A 19,688-nucleotide genomic window follows, 5' to 3' on the forward strand; every position below is an offset into this window, starting at 1 on the left:
GCATCAATAACACATTCTCAGAATAAAGTATTTGTTGAAAGTTGACATGACACTTTACTTGAAAAACTTGAGACCTACCAAGATATCAATGGAAATGTTTATAATTCAAATTTGATTTCCTAGATTACTTTTCAAAACAAAGAATACTAAATATAGAAAACTGTTAAAGCACTGAACTGACTTAAACTGAACAGTCAAGGAAATTCTAAGTTAAGGATATCACTTTGTCTTTAAAAGCACTGCAATGCAATCCAACGACCTTTGTTTAAAAAAAAACTATGTTAAGGTCCACATAAAAACCTCAACTATGAAATTCCTTGCTTTTGAAGATTTAAGTCAGACTTTATTTATAGTAATTTTCAAGCGTGTAAAGGTGAAAGTGAGTATGTGTGAAAAGCACATTCAAAGCATTCCAGCCAGGCCAAGCAAAAAACAGAGGTGTTTTGATAAACTCACACACTTACATACACACGGTGTGAGGGTGAGGCACAAACAGCATCTGTGGTTTTACTTATTTTGTTTGGGTGAAAACAAGAAAGAAGAGCCCAACTACCTCTGAACACTGGGCCAGGCTCAAAATCAAACACTATTTCACTGGGGACAGAATGAAGGAGGGGACTGGGAGTCCGGGATTGGTATTTCCGAAGACAGCGCATCAGCTGGTTCAAAGGGGCTGTTAGAGAGAAAGAGACGGGCAGGCAGAGACAGAAAGACAGACACATAGAAGAAATGAAAGAAGTCATGGGAAATAACTAGGATGCTTTGACTCCTATTCATAGACTGTTTCTGTACTTTGAAGGAAAAAAAAAAGTCAATTACTAATAACACTGCTTCAGGACTGGGAATAGCCAATTGTTTTCAGATGCCAAGCAGACAGTTTATGATCAAAAGTTAAAACCAACATGATAGCACAACATTTAAATGCTGGACAAAATGGGCAAAACTGTGGAGAGCTACACCTACCAACACATACAAAAATAGCTAAAACTGGCAACTTTAAATTAGTAGGCTTGCAGGATTAAAGGAATTTTCTTTGTAAAAAGCATTCTATTGCTGGCATAAGAAAAACAGCTCCATCAAACAGCGCAGTAGGTAGGTACCATCCTACCAACTACCAGATTTGGATGGGAGAAACAAAGTCAGTCATAGCCCACAGTACAAAACCTTAGAGATCAGGATAGAGCGCGCTAAGGTAATTCAGACTTTACTAATGGCTGAAGCAAGTTATAATTAGTAGGAGACGACTGTGTTAATGATTTGGAGTGGAAAAACTGTCATATGCCTGCCCTACTTACTATTTCTTTATTTCTATTATTTCTATATTATTATTATATTCATAGGAATAAATACAGCACATAAGAAGTCCTCTCAGGACCTTGACAGCCGATGGGAGAAGTGACTTCACAGGCCCATGCATAACATGGGAAGAAAAATAAACCTTCTGGCACTAGTGCTGACTTAACTGTGAATTAGGGCTGTGTGTTACTGAAGGAAAACATAAAAAGACCTGGCTTTAGTGTAACAACCTGGTTCCAAGAGTAGCACAGGCATGCAGTACAGCAAAGCAGCATCTTCAGCAGGGGTAGAGGGGGAGAAGAACCGGAGTATTTCACGCTGCTTTAGGATGCAGCGGTTCGTATGGAAGGTCTATCTACCATGTTGATGGTTTTCAACGAAAACCCCCGTTGTTCCCATGGGTGGAAAGGTAACAACAGGCATAAAAATCTTTGAGAGAGAGTTGGGAAGTTGTAGCGTATCTGTGTGCAGCCATGGGAGTGAATGAGTGTGTGCGTGTAAGAGCAAGAAAGTGATGGCACAAGATAATTTTAAAACTAAAAAACTAGATACCACTTCAAAACTTTTTCTCCTTCCGTCTCCCCCACTCCCAGAATGACCGGCAAATGACTCAGACCTTTGTCAGACAAATATTAAGTTCATGGACAAGCAAATGCAAATTCATTTTTTTTCCTAGTCATGTTTTCCTTTGTGTCTGTGTTTTGTAGAAGGAAGCAGAACAAAGGGAAGGGACAGAGCAGTTGTTTAATTAAATATAGCACAGTAGATAGTTTAAATGCTACTTACCTCCCTCTCCTCGTAAACCCTGGTCTCTAATCAAGTCCTATAAATAAAAAAAAAAATTGTGTTTAATTTAGGTATTATCATTTACATTCCAGAATCGAGATTGATCAAATTGAGAATCCATAACCTCATATGTTGTCCATGAAATAAAAGTTGTTCCCTACCTTGGCTTACTAATAGCAGTGACTCCAAAGAACTATTTATAACAACTACTAAACTTTTCAAAATTAGTTGCTTCAATACAGCATCTCTCGGTAGTAAAGTGAAATGCACACCACCCAGACTAGATGCTGACATGAAAATATTGATTTAAACATGCAGTTGGCCAAAACGCATGAAGAAATATTGAACTAATCATTCTAGTTACAGTGTTTGTGGCACAAATTATTTGAACTGTTATATCAGAAGCTAGGACACCAATTTCCTGTACTGAGGTACATCAGTCAAATGAGTTCTGCTTCATTTTTTCTTGTAACAAATCACCTCATTTGCATAGCCAGGCGCACTCTGTTCTTCTCAGAAAAGACTAACTGCAAAAGGTTTCCTTCACTTGCAATACATTGTGAACTAAGAGTATCTTTTACAACATATCCAGACTAAAACCAAACTACACTAAGGATTTTCTAAACAGAAGAAAATTAGAAAATTCTAGCAGTCTCCCTCTGTATGTCCATTTTCATCTTTTTTTGATTACACAATTATTTTATTCCTTTAAACACCTGCACTGCTGCCGAACACACTGGTCCTCCCTCTCAGATGCATCACTGCCATATACCATATGCAAATGTCTACGCAGCCACACTCTTAATACTCAACTAACATTTCACCTTTCGCTCAGCTCACACGCAAAACAGATTTTGTGCCTCAGAGTCCAGGCAGACTTCAAGACTGCTCACCTGACAAATGACTAATTTCTAGAGAGTAGACTTAAGGGTAAAATACAAGCTGTATAAGTTAGCAAAATTAGAAAGAGGTTGTTGTGACCAACATATTGAAAGGTCCTAGCTGGCCTTATACCTGATATCAACCATTATTATTATTATTTACGATTCTGCATCCATAAATTTCAAAAACGTGGAAAACAAGTTAAGTGTAGCAGTTTCTGAACACTCCAAAAGAATGCTCAGAACAATATACACTGGGATCTTGAAATCCTAAGGAACATTCAGTAAATCTGAACTCAGCTTACAGCAATAATTTAATTTTCTTCAATGCCAGGAATGTTACTTGAATTACAAATACTAAAAATCCCTGTCCTGCATATAAAGAAATATGCTTAACACATAAAACGGTTTGCAAGAGTGGTTACTGGCTCTCATATTCTTAATGCTGTGGTGCAGCTAGCTTTGGGACTTACTTAGTCCCAACGAGCCTTGGGACTAACAACAAAAAAAAAGAGCAGTCGTTTGTGGTAGACTGTTTCTTTGAAAATGAAAGCACAGGACTTTCAAAAGGCAGTTTCTGCTTTTGGAGAATGGGTTATTTGCATTCTTACAGCTCTCGATAGCAAAAATGTCTTCTGTGGGATCTATGAAGACTCTGACAGACCACCAAGGATTAGCTTAGAACCAAAGCGCTCGTGTACACATGTTAAATTTAACACACTGATATTCATAAGGGAAACATCAAGTCTACTATTCCTGATCCAAACATTATTAATACTTACATCAATATTGACTGGCTCGATTGTATTGATGTGAACATTGGGAGCTGAAGAGGATCGGTCGCGTTGCCCAAATTGATTCCGATGGTCTTCATCTGCTGGTCGGAGGGGCTGTGGGATTGGAATGGATTTTGAAGGAGAAGGACTAGGGAGAATTGGTGGTCTGAGAAACAAAGTCAAGGAAAAAGAGGATTTAGGTCTACAAATGGCTTCAAATACTGCATAGTGGGTGTGGTAAGTCCTTTTCAACTATAATAATACATATGTTAAAAAAAAACCTGATCTAAAGGCCTGCATAAAAACAATTTATAATGAACGATCTCTACTCCCCTATGATCAATTGAAACAACTCTCTGCTGTGCAAACTACCTAATTACATGGCTGTGAAGTGTTCTGAGTTAAAACAAAACAAAAACCTTAACATTACCATACCGAAATAGTAATAATAAATCCTGATCTGAAAAATTCATGTAGCCCAACATGCACTGAAGATAGCAAGATATTCTGCAGTTTCCTCACTTCAGAGTTAATGCAATACACTCTTTAATGGCAACCCATCAAGAACTAAAAATGCTTAACATCTTGCATAAAAATTACAGTCAGAAGATGTGACAAAACAAATTGTATTGATAGGATTATTGTTCAATGAAGAAAGACTAAAAATTACATACTGGTCACTCAACATAATTGATTAATATTATGGCCAATATAATATGAATTGTTGATACTAAAAATAAACATATCACCTCTTAACCTTTAAGAAATAACTTTAAATAGTGCAACATTCCAAACGTTATTTACAGTGCTACAGTTAGGCAATGCAATAGATTTGACTTGAAATATAAGTGTCTAGATTATACAGACAAATTTTCTGAAGAAATGCAAATGCTGCCAGTCACAAATGTAGATAGTCTTTAATTTATGGTATCATGAATCATATATTTAAAAGACAGAAAATCTAAACAGTTGCTTTTTCATTTGCAAGAAGGCAGAACGTCACTTCTTTGGCTATCCATTTATTTTGTTAAAATACAATAAATTGGCATTTCTCTCTTACTCAAGTCAAGGTCAGTCACTGTTAAGTCTAATGATTCAATTTAATGGATATAAGGCAAAGGGTCAATGAGAAACATTTGCCGCCCTTGTAGAAAAAAACCCTTTATGTTAAAATATACATGATCTCTGACAACAAGGTTTTTAGAACTTACAGAAAATACAACTCCTAGGAGAGGAGCAGAGTCCTCCAGTTGTTCAATTACTCATGGGTTAGTTACCATGCCCACAAAGGCAATGTCCACTGGGAGAAGCCCCAGAAATAAACCATACAGCAGCATATAGCAGCAATAGGTCCTGGTGCTGCCTCCTGTAAGTGAATGCTCCTTGGCCTCTCCAAAGATCTTTAGGGGCAACTGTTACTTTCAACAGGATCTCTTGACATTTCTTCAGAAACCGGTCTGCTTTAAAGACGATTAGTCTACCTTTCATTGAAGGGTTTATACAGTTTGGCACTGATCCCAGAACTCAGTGCTATCTGTATCCTAAGTTCCTGTCATCTTTTCCTTCCTGGCCAACAGTCCCACAATTGAGAATGGCAAATCAGTGCTTGCAAATTAATTCAACAGTCTAGAAAGTCTTGTAATAAAATACTTAGATTATGTTTGGGAAGTGGGGCAGGGGAAGAATAGATGGGGCGTTTAACACTGCTCAACTTTTCTCTAAAAAGTTACCTATTGTCACATGACAGAATATAAATATTGGGAAGATACTGGGAAGCAATAAACTGAAACTGCCAATAGACAAATCTCTGAAAGAGGGCCTTGGACAGCCCAGCATTTCAGAAGATTCTCAGAATTTCAGAACTATTTTTTTAAAATGCAGCTGATGTACATATTCATAAGCTAAAGTTTTCATTCACTGCTAACAAGTGCCTTTGGGTAAAATCTTTTCTATTGTAGATGAGGAAGTTTTGAACTCCTGAACATTTTTGTAAGGAAATCATGCAACTAGAACCCACATCAGGACATGCGACACTGCACAGCTACAAGTGCAGGACTTGGTTGACATTCTAAAGCACTGTATTTCCATGTTAAGGCAAGCATGTCAGATGCTGCACAGAAGGATTTCAGAAGAAAAAGCCTGAAAAGTGTCTCAGTCAGGCCAGTACTGTTGGGATAGCTAACTCCCTTCTCCAACTTCCTGAGAGCTCTCAGTAATAATGAAATTAAGGGAAATGTGTAACAACAAACATCAGATCATTGCACTAGGAGTGACAGTGAGACAGCATTTGAGCTCTGCCACACAAAACCAGAAGCAATCAGATTTTCTGTGATCATGAGTAAGCCAAGGGAGAGAAAACCAAACTGCAGAAATATTGTTTCAATTACATCCTCCTTTGAGTCATAAATGGTCATCTGGTAAGGGAATCTGCAAATACTTCTGTATTTCTGGTCACAGGTCATCATGCCCATCATGCTGCTAGCACAGATAGCATGCTATGTCATACCATGTTTGAAAACAATTTGAATAGCTTTTTCTACTCATTAAATTCTAACTGGGGGAAGTTCAGATCTTTAGAAAACAATCACAGGCTGAGAAAGAACTCTCTTTTTTTGGAGTCTCTAAACTATTATCGGGAGGATCTCTGAGCTTTAGACACCAAAGAATCCAGAGATGGGAATCTCATGAGCAGTTAGCCGTGTGCTCCATCTATACAATCAGGATTTCATTAATGGGTGTCCTTAGGACACTTACAAAAAGGTAGGTTATTTTTGCTAAATGGAAATTTTCTTGAAAAAGTTAACTAGTAAAGAGAAAGACATAAGCGGTTTGCTAGCCAAGGTGGCCTACTGAGATCACAAGCCCAGAAGAGATTACCACCAGCCTCTGCCTGTGTGGCAAAAGCTGTATCTTGATCTGCATCAAGATCGTGATTTACAGAAAACACATCACCACAAAGAATGCAGCAATCCTCTTAGCTACAAAAGCCTGTTCTTATAGTATTCCTAAATTTTAATTACTCCAGGAGGGTAGAAGGCACACTGGAGCTAAAAGGACCAATCATCATTATTTGGAAAAGGGTGACATTGTCTATTCCAGTCAAGTTACAAAACTAGTTCTGTAGGCTATGCAAACATTGTGCCAACATACATATTGTCAAAAAAAACCCCCAACCCCAAAAACCCAAGAAAACAAGAGGACCAGAACACGACTACTGCAAAGAACTGTTTACTGTGGCATACATGTACAGCAGGCCAGAGCTTAAACGAACAGCAGTTTAAATATCAGAATCCAAGTTTCTGTTGCTCCTGTGGCCTTTGTAAGCAGTTAACAGCCAACCTGCTAGCTAGAGGAGACCTTCTACAAATAAGAACGTCAATATTCTGACATATTAGAGAGGTTATACCACCTCATCTTGCACACTTTCTTCCAGCCTCTTAGATGAGGGTATTCCTTTAACAAACGATTCTCAGCTTCCCAGGCAACAAGCTGATAAGAGTTGTCAAATCCCAATTTAATATGTTATAACCTTTTCTGCTAGTATGACAGAGCATGCTTTTTCCTTGGACCACATATTTGGGATAAGCACACTGTTCCCTCCCTTTTTATCAAGACAAAATAGAAAAGAGGTTTTGTCAGGAGACAAGAGTAATTGCAGACAGATGTACATTTTTACCCCTTGCCAATCACAGCAAGTGCCAATGTGTCTACAAAATTGGGTCCACGGGAAAGAAGAAGGTAACTCAGAAGAGTGCCCACACTTGCTAAGTTTTATATAAACAAACAATTTTATAAAACCTCTGCCGGATCTTAGAACTTGCAATGACAGAAGTTAGTTTACTTTACAAATTAGTTTACAAATACAAAAGAAAAATTTAATACAGATTTTACTCAATTTCCTTTAACTCACCAATGTGATATTTCATACATTTAAGAGCTGGTCTACTCAGGAAAGATTTTTCTTAAGAGTGTTGGTTAGGCTTCAAGATTTTTATGCTTGGATTTTTATTTTGTTGTAGTTTGGCAAATACTTAAACTGAAAATTCACATTCACCTAGCTTCAGTTATAGGGTGTGCCATTTCCCTTTTAAAATGACAGCATCTCTACTAGATTGAGATTTTTCTTCTCCGCCTCCCAGTCTGAACAACTGCATCTCAGTTTAGCCACAGGGCTCAGTGTAGTACACACTATCCACCTGGTAGACTGCACACTCATACCAAAGCCAAACCTATTGCAAGCTAATATGCATACCAAGGCTTTTTTTGTTTGTTTGTTTACACCAGAGTATGATTGGCTTTGGTTTTTGTTACTGCTGTTAATGAAGAACACAGCGCACTTCCATTTTCAAGCAGTTTCTAAGGACTGCTAAGGATCTGGGATACAATGGTGTTTCTGCTCCACTAGCAAGCAGGTAATCTGTAAATTTTGGAGGCCGAACATGTTCTAATTTAATTATTGTGGTACTCCATAGACATTGCCAGAAAACAAAGTAATTTTTTTCTTACCCCACCTCTGCAGCCTGGAAATCGTCAATAAGCCCAAATCAAATGCTGACTTGAGGAAAAGGATAGCAGTACAAGTTTGTAACTACAAGCTAGAGAAGATCACTCTTACAGCATCCTGTGAAGTCAGTCTAAAAGCATCATGGGACAGATCTGTAACAGTCATAACTTCATACGGATTAGTGCATTTTTCCATACCATGACAACTTGTTTTCATCCATGTTGTCTTCTAGGTATAAAACAATTGCCAGGATTATCACAACAGTGTGCATTTATACTGGCCTCTGGGCCCAGATCAAAGCTTAGCAATGCTTTCCTAAAATTTCCGATAGCTTCATATACCAGGGGCTATCAAGAGAACCCCCACAGCTGTCATTACTCCTCCAAACCAGGTTGCAGTTCACTAGCATGCTTTTGCAAATAAAGTCTTGGGGACCAAGAGGTTTCCTTCACCTGCTGTACAGACTGCAGATGATTTTTCTAAAGATTCTGGTAATCAAACTGGATATTGTAGTAAGTTTGCTAACATTTACATTGAGTGGTCTGGAAAAGGTCTGGTGCCCGAATTTTTAGGGGAAAAGGTCATCATTGTTTTATGCAATGAAACACAAAGGTTTTGACCACTTAAAACATACAGGGATCTAAATGGTGTTGTAGTACTAAATACAATATTATAAGACTGTGTCTTTGTTTCCTTGGCTTTTCAGAAGCTTTTCTAGACATATAAACATCTTCAGCTGAGGCAGAATGATCAGTGAACATTTGGAAGACAGAAAGGAAAGCAGAGGTGTTTAATCACAGGCTGGAGCCTGCTCTAAGACAGGGACTGGCAAGCTTCCAAGAATGGTGCACCAGACAGTCCCCCTTTCTTCCTCAAATTTAGAAGATCAAGCATGTTGGAAAATGTTGCTTTTCAAAGAGCCAAGATGTTGCCAACCTGCTTACTTGCAGTGTTCTGCCCCAAGCAAAGCAGAAACTCTCAGTTTCTATCGAGTCCAACCTGCCTCTGTGCTACTCAAATTCTGACCACGCACCCCCTTACCACCCACTCCAGAGGTTACTTACCCTGCCATAACATCTGCCTCATGAGTTTGCTGAGTTTTGCCCAACATCACAACATCTGAGAGAACAGGTGGAAGTTGAAAAAGACAACTTTGGAATATTCTGAATAGCTAATCTCTCTCCTTTTCATATATCTGTAAGATCCAGGGAACTGGGTTCACAGAAATTCTGTGCTCATATTTTACGAGCAAAGATACAGAAGAAACTTGATATGATAGTGCAATGAATGAAATGAATACAATGTATTATATATAGTTTGCGTACTTCAATTTTATTACAAATGGCTATTAGGGAGACCTACACTTTAGAAATTCTTCCCAGTTAAGTGCAGATTATAGCTAAAATGACTGTTTTGGCACAACAGGATAGTGCAAACTGAAAAAACTAAAATGGGACAAGAGACCTAATGTGGAGGCTGGACACATTTTTATAAGGGGTTCAGAAATGCGCAAGTGGGACAGTATTTGCTCCCTTCTCTTGGGGAAGAACATCTGGAGGGACTGCCTGTGGCTTACAGTTGGAAGAATGAAAGGCTACAGGACTGGACTGCTTTAGGATGTTACACATGAGCAAAGTGAAACAAAGTTCTCCAGCATGTTTAGCAGCTTTTGCATCATGTCCAATGGTCTTTTCCTTTATGTCCCTTTCTCTTTCCAACTTCTCCATTTGATCTCTTGAGAACTTCTCAGCATGTCATACACGCCTTTGCTCTTGAGCTTGTCTTGCAACACAAACTCTTCCTTCCTTTGAGCACTTTGCCTGCTGCTGGAATCCCTTCACAAGGCTAAAGATGAAGAAGGATGTTTGCCTTGTCTTTCCTCATGTTTACCAAAAGATTAGTAACATCCCTTCTTCTGTGGGCTGTGCCATGCAAGATGCTAGGAGAACAGAGAAATGAAAGGAACAATTATTAAACTAGTAACTCTTAATAAAGCGCTAGTTCCTCATATTTTCAATCCCATTGCCCAACTCTCAAATTTCAATCCCTTAATCTCTTCCCATACAAGATAACCTCAAATGTCAGACCTTTTTTTTTTATTCCAGCTGAACTGTTGTCCCATATGGTAGCAGTACCCTTTAACAAAACCACGGGTAAGTATATGTTTTCATAGAAAAGGCCTGCATCTTTTTTTTTTTACTCTAAAAAAAATTGAGATAAATTAATATTTCCACAGTTATGTCTTTAAAAAGCAGAGACGTATTAGTAAAGAAAGGCAAAGGGTAACTGGAGAAAGGTATGGACGGTGCTATGTGCTCATACAATAGCATCTGAGCTGCTTCTGGAAAAGAAATACTACAAACATAGATGCTTGGGGAAAATGCATGACTTTGTAACATGCATACTACTTATGAACACCAGCTGATAATCATAAACGATTTTCAAAACAGAATTTTGAAGGCATGATGTATGCTTTTTTTTTTCCCTCCATTGAATAATGAGGTGTACAGCAAGGCAAAAAAGCAAAAAGTAGAAAGCTAGAAACCGTTTACAGCTCCTGCAACCACAAACATTTACAGATGCGACACTTAGGAAAAGCTCCTTAACCTCAACTGGCAAGTATATTTAAATGTTAATATTTTTATATATGTGAAGTTAAAAACCTTAAGGCATTAACCAGCTTTGGTCTCAGTTTTTCCTTTAAGTTTTTACTTCACAAAACTAAGACTGCCTGAAGTAGTGCATGTATCAATTAAGTTAATCCATCCTGTCGTATCTTTCGAAAACTGGTAAGAAAGCACAAATGTGAGGCAGAGGCAACTGGAAAGTAGGAAAATTTAGCATATACTAGTATTAGGATTGGGGTATATAGTCCCTTTGGCATCTGCAGGCATTTAACAGTTGCTATGAACAAGTTTCTTCACAGATTAATAGTTCTAGCATGGTTATAATTTCAGCTGTACCATAAGAAAGGCAGAGCCTGCTTAGCTTAGAGAACCTCAGCAACAGCCCTGTCCACAATCTGCTGTACTAACATCCACGGGATATAGAGGCAACATTCACTACCTGGAAGAGGCACTTCAAAATTCACTTGAAACTGCACAAAATAGTACAAATAAGAACATCACCTCTCTTTATACTTACCAAATGAAGTTCCCTCTGCAGGACTGTCAGTCTATTTTCCTGGAAGGCATCATATTTGATCTTTCGTAAAATAGTCTTGGCTGTCCAGGGAATTTCTCTTCTAGTTAGAGTCCATAGGTGCCTGTGTAGCTTCCAGATGTGTTTCTGCTTTAGTCTGGGCACAATGCTCACTATTCCAAGAGAGCCTCTCTGTCAAATTCAGCTCATCTCCATGCAGCACACATGTCCTAGGAATGTTTTTCTGAAGGCTTTTGTATTTGGTGTTCTTAATAACTCTGCATCAGGTTTCTTGACTTTGATACACATCCTTGAGTTACTCTTTCCTGGAGATTTGTTCAACTATCTACTAGTGCTGGGTGGTGGCAGTGATCTCTTAGCTACTGGGAACATAACCTGAATATGATCACTTATCTCCTCACAGAGACAGGGTCCAGAATCTTTGTTGGAAATACAGGGGATGGAGGCTGTGGTAACTTTTAGAAGTCTAATTTTACAAAACCTGGATCTGCAGCAAATGGATGCTATGAGTATATCCCAACATCTAAATAGGAGGAAGATGGCTGGTCTGGAGGACACTAAAGCAATGGGTATGTGGAAAAGCTACTAAAGCAGTATTAGGAACCTGGAATTGGCATCTGTTCACACCAATCTTATGGTGGCGTGGCTTATTCCGAAACAGAGGTATGTCACTTCAAGGCAAATAAACTGTAGTTTGATAACACAAACTAAAAGAATTTGTGAGGATATAGTTTTGGTTTGTATTAATTTTAAGTATAAAATCTTTCCAGTTTAGACCAGGTCTCAGCTACAATGCAGAAGAAATCAGTTTAACAGGTAAGGCCCCAATTCTACAGACACTTATGCACATGTTTAACTTAGGTTACTACTGATTTATATCATTCGTGTTAATGAAAACATTCACTTCTTTGAAGTTAAGCATAGGTGGATATATTTGCACGACAAGCCAGATTACAAAAACGTAGAGAGAGTTGCAAAGCAGTATTTTGAGTGTTTCTAAGCATATAGTACTGAAATGTTATGTTATTAAACAGCAGGAATAAGGTCATACCCAACAGAATCTGAGGGGGGCACTGAGGGGTACGATCCAGATGCTGGGGCGGTGTCTCCTAAGGAGGCCTCCTCCTGTGATATGGGGTGATGTTCAAAGAACTTGGAGACAAACAGCAAACTGTGAGACAAGAACAAAACAAAACAAAAACCTAACTTGTGCAAAACCCAGAAGCTTCACAATATAACACTCAAAGATTGAAAAAACCCCCACCAACAAACCAAAAACAACCCCTCACTGATCAAATTCTAAATTTTAAATAGACTACATGAACATTAATCTACAAGATCTGTTAAAAATATTACTTAAAGGATCAAAAGATCATGCCTTAAACATACTTTTGCAGAAAGTAATTTTTTAATCTCTTAGTTGAAATTGCAAACATCTGGTTCCTCAAGAATGCACAACTCATACCTATATGTTGAGTACACAAACTTATTTTAATGTTTGCACCCATGCAATGCCAAAAACCAAATGCCAAATGGATAGAACTGTTGTCCATAAGCCCTGAGCACAAACTCTAGAGATGCCCAAGGAAACAGTTACAAATACTGACATAAACAGAAATTAAATTTATTCTTGGGGGAAAAGCTATCATTTTAAGTGATTCCTTACATGAAAGTCTATTTAAAAGACTTAATAGCCTCTGCTGAAACCGATCAAATAGAACACAGAGCCAGTTTACACCAGATCCTTAACCTACTTCAAAGACTTACACAAATAGATCAATAATTAAATTCAAGAGCACGTGACTGTTTGGGACACTCTCTTATGTTTCTTACTAATGGATTTATCTTCAATCACTGTAAAACCAACTGCAATTTCATCATATTAAACTAGGGTCTCTTAACATTTTTTTCCAGGGTGAAGAGAATAAACCCGCATCTAAACTCACATCTAAACATTTAAACAGGGCCCTAGCCATCACATAATAAAGAACCAGTTTTGATTAAGAATAACAACTGTGAACAATGAGAAGTCTGTCTGATACAGTCAAGTGCTCAGCCACCCCATTCATGCTTCAAAGAAAGCATTTCATAGTCCAGCAAAAAAATATGAACTGGTTGTCTGAGTTAGCACAGAAAGAATATGAATTATGCAGTCTCACAAGAACAGTTCAACTCCTGTATCTTTTTCAGGCACCTCCTCTGACTTCCTGAATTACAGATTTAACATAAGAAATCACTGACAGTTGTAAGCTTAATAAAAGGCTCAACCTTAAAACCAGTTGTGATTACTTACTCAAGTTGGTCATAATTAACACACATCAGTGGCACTTCTGTACTACAACGCTGGTGAAATTTGTAGCCACATGTCTGGCACCGGAATCCCTGGAAAAGCAGCTTTCGACAAAAGTCGCAGAATGCTAACGTGAAGAATGTTTTTCGTACCTACATTGTCAAAAATAATCATAATTAGAGACCTTCTGTAAGCCTAAGAATAGGCTATTTGCTTTTATCTCCCTCAAATACACGTACAAGCCTCTTTTTTGATGCTGGAGCTACCTTTTTATATAGCAAACAGATTTAACATAAAAGATTGACTCCTTTTTGAAATAGTCTTCATGCTTTAAAATTTTCTTTCAACTATTTATCGGAATGAATGCTTCACTTCACTAGCAGTAAGAAAAACAGCAACAAATCTGAAGCAAAACAGCGCACTATTATCATGCTAGAGACAAACATTCAGAATTTAATTGGATACAGCCTATAAAAACAAAAGCTGCTGAAAGATCATCTCATCTTCTAATCTTTCCAGGAGCCAAGTGACATTTCTATTCAACACTCACAGGACTGGAAATACTCACATGGCTTTTATATATGGCTTTTCTATATGGTTACATATATAGTTGTAATTTTGACTACTGAAACTCAGAAACATTTAAAATTGCAAATGGGTGAGCATAAATTATCCCTATTATGGGGGGGGGGGGCGGGGGGAAGAGATTTAGTTTCATTTTCAAATTCAGCAATACTTGGCATAAAAACATTCTAGTTGTATTACTACAGGTAATAATAAAAATTTCAGAAGGATATAAAAAAACGTTAAACCTACTAGACTTTCAGCTAACTAGCCATAGCCAAACCAGCTTAAGTAAAATAGTTTAAATAGCTTGCAAATAGAATTTTGTTTTTTTTATCTAAATAAAAGGTCTTTCTTCTCAATGTGACAAACATTATTTCCAGGATTTGGTATGTAGCTGGAAATGTTTAGATGAATTATGTTTAGCAGCTTCCATTTACTTGGTGCCTTATCAGGTCAAAACATATTTGTGCACTAGCATCACTGATGATGTCAGCACCGCTCTGGGAATAGTTAGTTCATTAGTTAATTGCTGCTGCAGAGCCAGCAGGGAGGCCCAGAATACATTTTATAGATACAGCAATACAAAAATAGTAGATTATTATTACAGCTCTGCAATGCAGTGCTGATTTAAACCCCCTACATTTATAGATTTTAGAGGGTGTATTCCATCCAGACGTGAAAGTTTTAAGGGTGATCAAGTACTCCAACATCACTTACTTCGATTACTTATCTAATTCACTTAAGCTATTGTGATTAAAAACTTCTTTGGCAACCCCCACCACATCCCACAGATACAAAATATTATTCAAAGTTGTAATATGAATTTGAAAGTACAAAGTTGATTTAACCCTACTCAACCAGTACACACAAAAAACAGTACATACAAAATTGTGTGTCGTGAGTGGCACATTCTCCAAGACCTCCACATGCAACTCCTCTCCTGTGAGCCAGGAAATGTCAGTGTCCCAGCCAATTGGCTTCTTCTCTCTAAAGTGTAAATAAGCCTTTCGTTAGCACCGGTGCACAAGCCCTTGCAGGTCTCCTGCTGAAGATGTGAGATCAGGTAGAAAGTTGCACTGTGGGGGTTTGCTACCCAGTCTCTAACTGCAGGAAAGTTTAAAGGCAAGACATTAAGCTCAGCACATACCAAGGAAAGCACACCTTCCCTGGACAAACTACGTGAACAAAATGCACTTTTGCAATCAGCTCCAATAGTGACTGATTCCTTGGTTCCAAGGTGACAGGTACCTTTCTGATCAAATGAAGCACTTGTGAAAGCACCTGTTCCACAAGAGTTCCAAAGAGATGGCTAATTTTGTGCAGTAAGATAACCTACAAACTTTTTAGGGCTGGAAACTCTTCCCCCCCCTGGAACCCTATATTCAGTTAAGAATGCACTATAACCAAGTCAAATAAAACCAAAAAAGTTAACAAAACCTATTTAATACTTGTTCGATTAGCATGAGTTTGATTAATGAGTGTTTTGCCAGCAGTCTATACAGCATACTACTCCGTACTATACCTGTTCTTGAAGTGATTAATTCTTTTTCTAGGAGTTTACCATTCTTTTTAGACTTGTCTTCAAGGCGCAAATTGTTTTAGTGCAAAGTATCACATCATTCTGAACTTTGGAAACAACTTCCACAATGTTGGACAGAATTGGCCATACTGGGTAACTCCAAGAAAAGATTCTAAGAGCAAAAACAATCACACACAAACCATACCCATCTTGTATTCTGTAAACAGCACAGCATTCTGGAATAAGACCTCTCATCATCAGAGCCTTCTTTAGGCTGTCTCGGACTGTCACTCCACATCTTGCTGGAACCTAAAGGTCAAACATAAAAGAAATTAATTAAAACAAGTTCCAATTTATCCTCCCTAAACCAATGCAAACATTTTGACCCTCAAGTGCTAAAACCCACTTTTCATGATGCTTTACAGAATGCTAGACAAGAGTTTTTAAAAAAATTTTTTGTACTGTGGAAAATCTTATTGGTGAATAGTATATAAGCAATCTAGCTCAGCTAGAAGAGAGAACAAGCTCTCATTTCTATTAATGTTTGGAATGAAATCTTGTCCCAACTCCAGAAGTGACTTTCCAACTCTTCTCAACTTGAAGAAAGTGGAGACACAGCACACAGATAACTAATAACTACATACATGTATAAAAAGTTCAGGCCAAGCTGTAAAACTAAGTGGGGCAACATGCCAAGTGGAAATAAAATGTAAGTACTAACTTGGACTGCACTCAAAAAAACATTATGATAAAATGTAAACATTTTATTTTCTATTTCCAAAATAGAAGATAAGCATGCAAACAAGTAAAATAAAACAATCATCTGAGTCAGGCAGACCATCACCTCTCACTTTAACCTATATTTGCAACTCTACAGACACTTCTTATCTGAAAAACATAATCCTCTCTTCCATTTCCTTATTTGAAAAGTTTAAGTATCTAACAGGAGGGGAAGAATGGAGAAGCACACTAAAACTAGCCAAACAAAAACCTGCAAACTATGCAAAGTAGAGATATTTTCCTTGCCTATACTCTATTCTAGCTGTATGCATACCTTAAAGGACTAAGTATATCATCACTAGGTATACCTGTGATTTAACAGTGTATAGTGTCAAGTCATAAAAACAGAACAATACATAACCTGGTGATTAAGTGTAGTTAAGGTGTTGAGTATTACCCATTTACTATTTCTAAAACTCAATAGTGAAAATATGTAACACTTTAGGTGGTATACATACTGGGACACCTCCTATAATCGCAGACAGCACCTCAAATGTGAATCAAAAGAAAAACCCACAGACTTAACTAACCAAAAAAGTCTGTCTGAACACCTGAGACTCAATTCGAGCTTGCTAGTGGCCTAAGCCAGAGCCCTCGGTCACCAAAAGCAGTCTCTTAATCAGCTTCAGCTGGCTTTGGATCAGAGCCTAGTTTTTGCTCCTTGCACTTAGATTTCCATGGGTATTTAGGGGCCCTATGCCCTACTTAAGGATGGCAGTGAAAAGTAGCAGCCTATTTCAAGTGGCTTTGTGAACACCACTTGAGGTTACGCTATATATTGCGTTTCTAGAATTCAAACATGCTCTCTTAGAAGAGACAAATTAAAGGAGTATTTTGCTTCACGATCCTCCATTAACATGAAAGTGCTTCTTAAAGGGTATTTGTGCATTTCATCTGGTCAATACACAAACATTTGAAAAAGAATTTCCACTAATTCCTTGGGAAAAACATCCTATAGCATACTGCTTTACAATCTTGATATTCTGCCTTAAGTGACTTTGTTTTACGCATTCCATTACTTCTTAATGCATCTTTTTATTAATATAAGTAACTTCTTCCCATCCTAGCAGCTAACGCTCCGGCTTTCAATCACTTGTAGGTCATTCCTCCAGCATAAAACAACCCTAATTGCTACTAATGCCTGTCACTGCTATCAAGAGGGAGCCTGGGAGCACCTATTATCATCAATATAGTCAACAACTTTCCACTGTAAAACTCAGCCCTCTGTTGCTTAAGTCGCTACCAAACTCATTGTTCACACTGAAACCAACTGTTCAAAGGGTCGTTCTGTGACCGGTACCCCCTGCTCCTGATCCCGGCAATGTGGTTAGCATAACTAGCACCATTTTAGGAAGCAAGCAGCCATTCTCTGTGACCGAGCAGGTCACAATTCGCTCTCTTTCTCCTCATTATCAGGCCCTGAAGGTCCTGTGAACCAAGAGACAAACCAAACGGATTTCTTCTTCCCCTCCATACCAGCCTCAAGGTTCCTGGGCGCCAGGCCGATCACTCCCTCCCTTGCTGGCCTTGAAGGTCCCAGGCGCCTGGGGCTACCAGGCGGTGGTGATGGCCCCACCACAGAACAGGGAGGCATAACAGCACCCAGAGCACTGTCTGTAAAACCGAGCAGTTCCCGGTCCTAAGGGGGGAACTTGGACCGGAGCTGCTGCTGGACAGGGAGACCCAGGACCCGCTGCCATGGCCAGGGATGCCTCTGCCGTCCTCTGCTTCCTCCGAGGATTGAGGGAATGACTCGTATTCTTCCATACGAATTTCAAGTCTAGATTACGATTGTTATGTTGATACATCAAACCATGTATTAAAGATTTGACCTGATCTGCAGAGGGTCCAGGTGATTAGAAATTGTAAGTGGTAATACAAGTTCTGTATTGCACTACTTATAAATTGTAGAATATTGATTCTGCTTGTAGAAATCCTGTGCCATTCTAATCATAAGTTCTATGCTACAATAATCATAATATCCTGTTAAGAAAATAAAGCTTTAGTTGTAACTACGATTTAGTACCATCATCATTCTGCCAAGGATCCCTAAAAAAACCTGTCTGTCCTCTCAGTGCTGGGTGACAAGTCCTCCCTGCCTCCAACATACATGCATTTACAAATACAGAGTAAATATTTTTAAGAATTTGACTAAAATCTCTGAGGATTTCAGACCTGTACTCCAACCTCCCACACACATCAGGTCCAATCATGAGCCATTTCAATGGAGGCAAGCAAGTGTTCTTTGGCTCAAGGCTATTCTTCCTCTACGTACAGCTCACACTGCATTGAGGTAAAGCCCCCCCAGACACTTCAGGTCTACCCTTCCAGCAACCTCAGTTACTTCACCACTGATATCCACAAAGGAAGAAGAAATTCAAGTACTGAGAGGGTGACAGACAGACCGTGGCGGGAAAAAGGGGAACAAAGAGAGCCAGGAAAGTGGTTGGGCATGATGGAGAAATGGGAAGAGAGGGGCAGGACAAATTTAAGAATTGACCAGGGAAAGCACGTGTATACTGGCAGAGGGCATGCCATCAGCAGGTTGGTGGGAAACAACCAAGCAGGACAGAGGAAAGATGGACCGAAGAGCTAAATGAGGCACAGGGCAGGAAACAAAGATACGATGAACTACCACGTAGGGAAGAACTGGCTGAAACAGCTGGGAAGGCAATGGAGGCACATCCCGATCAGGAAACTTCCGTGCTGTGATTAGGAGAAAAGACAGGTCGTTTTGGACAAGGAGCACAAGGGGGAAGGGAGTGCCTAACAGAAGCACTAGAACTGAGCACAGAGGGGCAGAGGTTGTAGCGTAGGCAGAAAACTTCAAGGCGGTAAGTATTAAAAGAAACCAGGGTAGTAGAGCCTAGACCTGGGTGAAGGAACGGAACAGGACAAGGAGGGAAAGCCAAGCAGTGAAAAGGTGACCAACATTAAAGAAGAGATGAAGAGAAAAAGGGAAGGAGCCTTTTGCTCACTGCAAGACATTTTCTTCCTCCAGCACTGATCTCCCATAAAGGGCAATAACAATCTCCAGCACCTCATGAAGCAAAGATCTGCATCAGGAACCTAAAAGCTTCAACTCAATTAATTAATTACACTGGTGTAAATAATGCCACTTCAGGTA

The 19,688-nt window shown here is 38.8% G+C and overlaps 1 protein-coding gene across 2 annotated transcripts in view; it reads right to left on the bottom strand.

Annotated features, from left to right (window-relative positions):
- Nucleotides 1–19,688, bottom strand: part of BRAF (B-Raf proto-oncogene, serine/threonine kinase) — an 87,214-nt gene that overhangs the window by 28,203 nt on the left and 39,323 nt on the right. The window contains exons 4-10 of one of the 2 annotated variants that reach the window (XM_069807533.1): nt 15,987–16,090; nt 15,147–15,249; nt 13,699–13,847; nt 12,457–12,576; nt 3,746–3,905; nt 2,083–2,119; nt 554–673 (exon numbers count right to left, since the gene is read on the bottom strand). In XM_069807533.1, coding sequence (XP_069663634.1) covers nt 554–673; nt 2,083–2,119; nt 3,746–3,905; nt 12,457–12,576; nt 13,699–13,847; nt 15,147–15,249; nt 15,987–16,090 — 793 coding nt within the window. The remainder of the gene's footprint in view (nt 1–553; nt 674–2,082; nt 2,120–3,745; nt 3,906–12,456; nt 12,577–13,698; nt 13,848–15,146; nt 15,250–15,986; nt 16,091–19,688) is intronic. The other variant, XM_069807534.1, reaches the window with a different exon arrangement.

This window comes from Haliaeetus albicilla, chromosome 19, assembly GCF_947461875.1.
Source record: "Haliaeetus albicilla chromosome 19, bHalAlb1.1, whole genome shotgun sequence".
Taxonomy (NCBI): Eukaryota; Metazoa; Chordata; class Aves; order Accipitriformes; family Accipitridae; genus Haliaeetus; species Haliaeetus albicilla.